The 7,991-nt window shown below is 37.4% G+C and overlaps 1 protein-coding gene across 1 annotated transcript; it reads right to left on the bottom strand.

Moving 5' to 3' along the window:
• Window positions 1-1,145: 1,145 nt before the first annotated feature.
• LOC121729489 lies at window positions 1,146-7,135 on the bottom strand. The gene is made up of 6 exons (XM_042118012.1): window positions 7,099-7,135; window positions 6,162-6,304; window positions 4,896-4,981; window positions 2,948-3,081; window positions 2,220-2,357; window positions 1,146-1,303 (listed from the first exon to the last, which is right to left on the bottom strand). The coding sequence occupies exons 1-6, from the start codon at window positions 7,133-7,135 to the stop codon at window positions 1,146-1,148; spliced, it is 696 nt and encodes a 231-aa protein (XP_041973946.1).
• Window positions 7,136-7,991: the final 856 nt, after the last annotated feature.

Below are 7,991 nucleotides of genomic sequence, written 5' to 3'. Positions count from 1 at the left end.
AGATACTTAATAATTGTTTTGTGTTTACTTAACTACACATTAACTTTGTTTGAGACTTCGCACGTTATATACCAACTATTTAATTCAATCTTCAAGGTGATTTATCTAAATAGATAACTATCAATTGTAAAAAAAGTAATTTTTCCGCGTCTTTATACGTTTATTTGTGGGAAGTATTGTTTAACTCGTAATAAATCGTGCTTAATTAAATGTTTCATCAAATATTCTTCATTAAATTTAAAACAATGACAAAACATTGTACGTAAATTATTTTTAAACTACATTAGAGTGTATACTTAAAAAATATTTTTATAACACGTAATTAAAAAAAAGATTTAACACGTTTATTTGTGATTATTTGTGAATGAAATGTAATAATTTATTTGTGAAAAACTGTATACACAGTCTGTTGCTATAGCAATAAAATAGCAAGCCAAAACCATAAGACGAGGCCAGACTTCATATTAACACACCTATATACAGTGTGTAACAAAACTAAGTGATAATTAATACTTAAGGGTGTATGTGCTCCTTCCCTTTCAAGTGCAATTGTTGGGATATGTAATTGGCAAGAGCCCCAGCGGCCAGCGCCATGAATTTGCACATACAAGAAGAAAAAAAAATGTTACTCTTTCAGCGCTGCCACTTTCACAGTGTTCTCTATATTATAAGGGACACAATGACACATACACACCCTAAAGTATTATCACTTAGTTTTGTTACACCCTGTCTGTATACGTAATATAGGTACTACTGGTTATGACCAGTATAATAAAACCAGAGTAGACAGAATGATAGAGTATGCCGACTTAGAACTGATGTTGAAATTTTTAAATTTGACGTATTATGACGAAAATCGTCGCTAGGGTTGTTAACTTGTTACCTACGAATTTAAAAATATGACATATTCGATGGACGTGTTCCTCTTTGGTCGTATCGTTGTTTGTGTTTTGGCACATGCGATTAAAATTGTCAGAATCCAATTTTGAAATGTTTATTTTAAATATTTAAAAATAAATTATATCAGCCAGCGCGAGGCACAATCCGTTCATAATCCTAGTGAAACCCGACGAATTTGACAGATATTGAAACCTGTCCGTTTCTTTGCAGTCGAACTACTGGTAGTTATGTCTATTGTGATAAAACTAAGGTTCTGGGAAAAATTCGTCATAGGTGGCGGTGGAGGAGATTCTGTTAGCTGCTTCTAGAACGATCGCCTGACCGACCGTGCCCTGGATATAGGGGAGGACAAAGTGCAGCATCTCCCGCTTGTTCTCGTTGATCATCCTCTCAGCGAGGTCTCCTGTGAAGAAGAATCAATGAGCAGATAAGAATTAGCCTTAATTTAGACACTTGGTGTCTAAACACTGTAGGCCGATAATACGCAACTGAACTTCCGAGGCCGATTTTACGTTCCGACGTATTCAGCTGAGACACACGATAAGAGCCGAAATTACGCGGCGGAATTTCAGTTGCGTAACTTTATGGTCCGAGTTTTCAATGTCTCAAGCGCCGCCGAATTGACGCCAAAAACAAGCATTGCCGCCGAATTGCATCGCCCGACCGATGCATGTTCGATGGATGTACGCTATATATATATATATATATATATATATATATATATATATATATATATATATATATATATATATATATAACGCGACGTAATTTTGGCATGGTGTGTCATCAGTCATTTAAATTGCATTGCAGGCGTAATCATGCCGAACTTCGGCCGCATATTTTTAGCCTTGTGTGTTTAGACCATAAAGTTAATATACCTAACGGAATAGAGCAACAATCTCGAGCTGTCAAACGTAACCAAAATTGGTTTTCATCTGTGTGAAAAATATGTGTACGTATACACTTACACAAGCATGATTGAACATGATTCCTATGTGATTAAATTGTCAGCGTGCGGCACGTGCCGACTGGACGTCAAAAAAGAGTTCTACTGTCATGTATCACACGTCTCTTTTTACCACGCAGTGTTACTGATAGTGACATCTCTCTTGCTCAGCCTTTGTTTCTCTATTCCGCTAGGTATATTAACTTTATGGTTTAGACACTTATACTTCGACTATCTGCTTGAAAAGTACACGAACCAAATCTTATGGATTAGTTTACGGGAAATATCGCCCAAAGTTTTGAGACGTTTCGGCTAGCCTATTATCGAGCGGCCGCGGTCAAAGATGAGAAGAGGATGTATTGGACGAACTTACCGATCCCAGTAATGCCCTCCATGGTAATGTGGTAGTCCCCTACCCGCAACAGGAGGTCACAGGAGACGTACTTGGCGTAGACTTTACCATTGCGGTCCTCCACTTCATACTTCAGTATAACGGTCGCCTCGCATTCAGCTGAGTTTTGATATTTTGTAAAAGAGCGAAAAATATTTATACCTTAAAACGTCATGGCGAAACAGACAGCGACATGACTTTCCTCATTTTATAAAAGCTGTTTATGACCCCTATAGAGGTAAAAACTGCGACTATGGAGTTTCAGTCGCCGTTTCTTTAGGAGGTATCTAGTTCTGGGAGGCAAGACAAGTGGCAAGCGATTTATCGTAAACAAAATGTATGGGATTTGACAATACTTTTGATAATTCTAAATTTAATTTAAATAGTAATTCTTAGTTAATTTTCTTGTAATTTAAAATTATGATTGTGGGGTTGCAATAAAGATTTGTTTATTTATAATTCGCTAGCGAAGCAATGACGTCAAATTGCATACATTTTGTTGGCGTTTACGATAATCGATTGCCACTTGTCTACTAGGGCTGAAGGTCTACCTGACCTTCGATAAACAGTAAAGCTCAATTTTTAACCGACTTCCAAAAAGGAGGAGGTCATATGTTCGGCTGTGGAGATTTTTTTAAATCTTTTTTCTTCAGAATAACCCTAGGAATCTCGTCTTCCACTGACGGGCATTTTGACAGTTTCTTACTTACTTAAATTAGCAGCAAAATTCCCCGATCCCTTGATAGGAACGGAAAGGACGTGGGCGTCCACAGAGTAGTACCCTTCAAAGTGTAGAGCCGGCACGGTGATCGTCGTGTTGACTCTACGCGACTCTATGTCCACGCTGCAAGGACACCAAGACCTATCGTTTTTTATCTTGTCTCCCAGACAAGATAAAAAACGATAGTGATACATATAACAAATTTAAAAAAGAATTATTTAATTGGTTATTAGAAAAATGTTACTATACAATTCAAGATTACTTTAACGACATATTGACTGCAAATAAGTTTAAAATGAAATAAAACACTTGACACTTTACCCATTTGACATCTCTTCTTTTTTCTATAATATCGTATAAATAATTTGATTATTGTATTATTATATTATTACAATAACTTAGACGACATTAATTAAGTTATTATAAGATGTGAAACATTGTAGCCCGGCTATATTGGCTGGTACTAATAATAATTTATTATGTATCGTTTTCATATTGTATTGTATGACATTTGGTCATTTGACAGACATAACAAAATTATATTCTAGATTATTAACTGTTCATTATGTATTGTGATTTGTGGTCTAAACATTTATTTTCTTATCATCTTGACGTTAATATTATAATAATTGTTTTGTATGCGTGATTGACATTATAAATTTGCATCAAAAATAATAATTATGACTGCTGAATATCGCTAAATTTTTTAAGCATTGTATTGAGATTCCAAATGTTTGTTTAAATAATTGGATTAATCTATTAAATATTTATGATAACGATTTTAAATTTGTAAAGCTGACAATATTTCCACGCCTGAGAGGCAGAAATTTTGTACCACATAAACAATTTATACCACCTTGTAACAAATTTCTCGGAAAATAAATAAATTCTAAATTCTTCTAAATTCTAAGAATTGATAAATCGATGGATATATGAAAAGACAAGATGACGACTCTGTTGCGCTAAAATTTTCTTACCACGCGGAAACCGTACATTTTTCCGGCATAATTAGTATCATAGTATGTCCTTTCCTCCGGTACTCAAAGTATCTTTATACCTAAGTACAGTCGGTTCAGTGGCTTAGGTGTAGAGGAAGAGGTAATAGACAGACAAACGGACGCACAGACAGACTTTCTGATTTGTAATATTGGTATGGAATATGGATATTACGGATGGCCGATGGGCAAACGCCCAGTTTATAAAGTAACAGTTTCAGCGCTGCTACATGTAAACTACCACCGCCTCACTAGTCACTACACAACATGTTCGTCGTCTGGACCTGGGCTCGTACCACGAAACGGTTTTGAGACTCAAACAATCGGACGACAATGCCACGTCCCTCTAACAACGTCATTTCACGTTTGTTACAGTAGGACGCAACCTTATTTTCCTGTTCTAAGGACGCAACATTCTAGTACGATTGTTTGAGTCTCAAAACCGTTTCGTGGTACGGGCCCTGAACCAAGTTTGAACGTCTTTTATTTACATTTATTTATTCATAAAACTCTACATAATAATATTTTAAATCTCGCCAAACTAATTGTTTGACGGCGAGTCTCTTTGCTATATTAATTTACAGTGATTAAATCTATAATTATTATAAAGGACACGTCATACACACTCTAAAGCGTTATCACTTAGTTTCAAGTAAATTATAATAATCGGCCAAGTGCGAGTCGGACTCGCACACGAAGGGTTCCGTACCGGTATAGAGCGAAAGTAGACAAAAATTGTGTTTTTTGTATGAGAGCCCACCTTAAATATTTACTTTTATTCTTGAGTTACAGCCTGGAGACAGACAGACAGACAGACAGATGGACAGATAACGAAGTCTTAGTAATAGGGTCCCGTTTTTACCCTTTGGGTATCCGTACCTTAAAACGTCATGGCCCAACCCTAAAAACTGGAATATTATTTATTATTATATTTAAACTTACTCTAGTCGTTTCATCTGAAAATCGCCAGCCCCGGTGACTCGTACATTCTTGAATAGAACGTTCAGATTCCCTTGTACAGGTCTAAGCTGGGAAAAAATAAGAGGTTTTCAGGTCCGTCAGCTTATTTGCTTCAACGAGAGTGCAAATTACTGCAGAATAAAAAGATTTTGTAGGCAAGCTACAATACTTTGGGCCTCACTTTAGGCTTAATTTACACCAGCGTGAAATTCCGTTCCGAAATTTCACCTCATGACGCGGGAATTCGCTGGAATGCTCGAGCATTGGAAAGTGGTACGTACTCATTAGAGTAATACAATAATATAGTATCTAAAATAATATACTACTACCAGGTACTACATTGTGTTACTCTATAGCTCATTATACAGAGTGTAACAAAGCTATGTAATAATTCTTAACGGGTGTGTAATGTGTATGCCGTTACACAGAGTTCAGTGTGAAAATAGTAGCGCTGAAGAGTAGAGTTTGCCCCTAAAAAAAAGTTACTCATTTCACAGTGCGACAAACGCACAAATGCATACTACGCGTCGCGTTGCAGTCTAAATCAATCAATCCTTAGGATGTGTTCGTGTCCCTTGTATAGACTATAGATAGTTCACTGTGAAATGAGTAACTTTTTTTTTAATTTTTATAGGGGCAAACTCTACTCTTCAGCGCTACTATTTTCACACTGAACTCTGTGTAACGGCATACACATTACACACCCCTTAAGAATTATTACATAGCTTTGTTACACTCTGTATAATGAGCTATAGAGTAATACAATGTAGTACCTGGTATTAGTATATTATTTTAGATACTATACTATTGTATTACTCTAATGAATACGTACCACTTTTCCTGTTAAACCTAGTCAAAAAGCCATTAAAGTTTTCGTCATCTACCAAATGTACCACCGAGGAAGTTGATTCCTATGCAATTGACAGAACAACGTTATTTGGTCTGTGGCGGTACCCACAATTCGCCTAACATTCCTGCATCGTGCTATCGAAGTTTCGGAGAACGGCAAGATATATACAACGTCTGAGATGACGTCAGTGGGCTCCGGCCTGACCGGGCATAACACCTCGCTCGGTCGGAAGATCTTCCTTTGGCCGCCACGCACATATCCCACAGGTCGAATATGTCAATTCAATGTTAATTGTGACCTGTCAGCTGGGTTTGACGTAGCGCAACCAAACTACTTAGGTCCCCGATTTGCATAGGAATCAACTTCTCTGATAGTACATAAAATTTACTAGAATTTACCTCATCTACCACGTAGGGGTCGATGCTGGGCACTCGAATCTCCGGTATGCCCCGCAGCAGGTGTGGCCGTAGCTCCTCGATGCTATTCCTCACACACTCGTTCACGGTATCCTGGTCTCGCTTGCAGATCTTCACGAAGTCCGCTGCAAGGGTCAAACATTAGAACATCATTTTCCACAGTAGCGGCATAAGGCTGGGGCGACGCTGGGCGACAGACCAGAGGCCGTCGCCAAAGTCCATTTCGTTAAAAATGATAACGAAGTTCGTTATCAAAATATATGGGAATTGACATTAATCTTCACAAGCGAAATGTCATTTAGCAATGACAAACTGCATACATTTTGATAACGAATTTCGTCATCGTTTTTAACGAAAGATACTTTATCTAGGGGGGCAGGGCGCTGGTAAAAAGGGACGTCCCTTTTTACCAGCGCCCAGCGGAAGTAAAGTACTAAGTGGTGCCGCAGGCGCAAGAACAATAATTCGACAGGGGGCGCCGAAGAAATATCGCCCGGGACGCTGGTGGTGCTAAAACCGGCACTGTTTTTCCAAATAGGACTGATGCTCCCTTGTATCGCTGCAGGCCTATAGGGGGGCGGTAAGATGCCTAGAAAAATAAGGGGGCGTTGTGACTAGTGTAGAGGCTTCTGGTTGATTTGTATTTTTATTTAGCTAGGAGGTCTTATTAGATACCGACTGCAGGAACTCCCGACTCTTAAGTACAACTTGTAAATATTATCCAATATTAGTTATGACTTAAGAGATTGCTCAAACTCTTATAGTGGTTGAAAAAATGGGGGCGCTAAAAATAATTTATTCTAAAAGTGGGCAGTAGACAACCTAAGTTTGGAAACCTCCTGCATCAGAACAAGTACTGCATCGTATTCTCAATCTCGTTCGTTTTGGGACCGGAATACCGCGATTATGTCATAGGAACCTGTGCAAGAACTATAGGCGGCAACTGGCAGCATCATTTTATCCATACGAATATTATAAATGCGAAAGTGTGTCTGTCTGTCTGTCTGTTACCTTTTCACGCCCGCAGCGCTGAACCGATTGTGCTAAAATTTGGCATGGAGATACTTTGAGTCCCAAAAAAGGACATAGCATTTTTTATCACTGAATAATCTACGGTTCCCGCGCGATAATCGACTTCTGGGCTTTGGTGCAACGGAGTTGCGGACATCATCTAATAAACTGAACAGTTGATTAGAGAAAAAATCAGTACAAAATGATCTCAAAACAACTGTTCAACAGATGTTTAATCTTTTGTAGTAAGACCGTTTAAGTTTTGGAGAAGCGACACTAGTCACTACAGTCTACACAACTCGCAGCAGCTTCTTTTATCGTCAACGTCGCGAAAACCGTTTATATTCCACGCACATTTCACTAAAGCAATACCGCAAAAGCTTTTTTTTTCTAAATACCTATGGCTTAGCCTTTAGGTTCTTCTGTAATTTATATGACTGGTACTCACGTATTTTTGCCAACACATTTCCCAGTACAACGAAAAACACAATATACAAAATTCGTAACATATTCATTGCAAGTCTTTAATCAGACTAAAATACTTTAAAACTATTTTGAAAATAAGTTATTTTAATAACGTAATGAAGTCCTGCAAGTTAAGTATATATACACTTGCATTTTTATATAGCTATTAAATACGCAAACTTAAGAAATATGGATCATATAAAATAGTTTAATTTATAATATGTTGGGAAAGATCATATCTGAAACAATAAAAAGTATTAAATTAATGGTAAAGTAAAAATAGAATTCTTATTAGTTGTTACCTACAAAGCAGTAAGTACACTCATATAATAAGTC

The sequence above is a fragment of the Aricia agestis genome, chromosome 8 (genome assembly GCF_905147365.1).
Source record: "Aricia agestis chromosome 8, ilAriAges1.1, whole genome shotgun sequence".
In the NCBI taxonomy this organism is placed as follows: Eukaryota; Metazoa; Arthropoda; class Insecta; order Lepidoptera; family Lycaenidae; genus Aricia; species Aricia agestis.
This window is presented reverse-complemented; position numbering and strand designations above follow the sequence as displayed.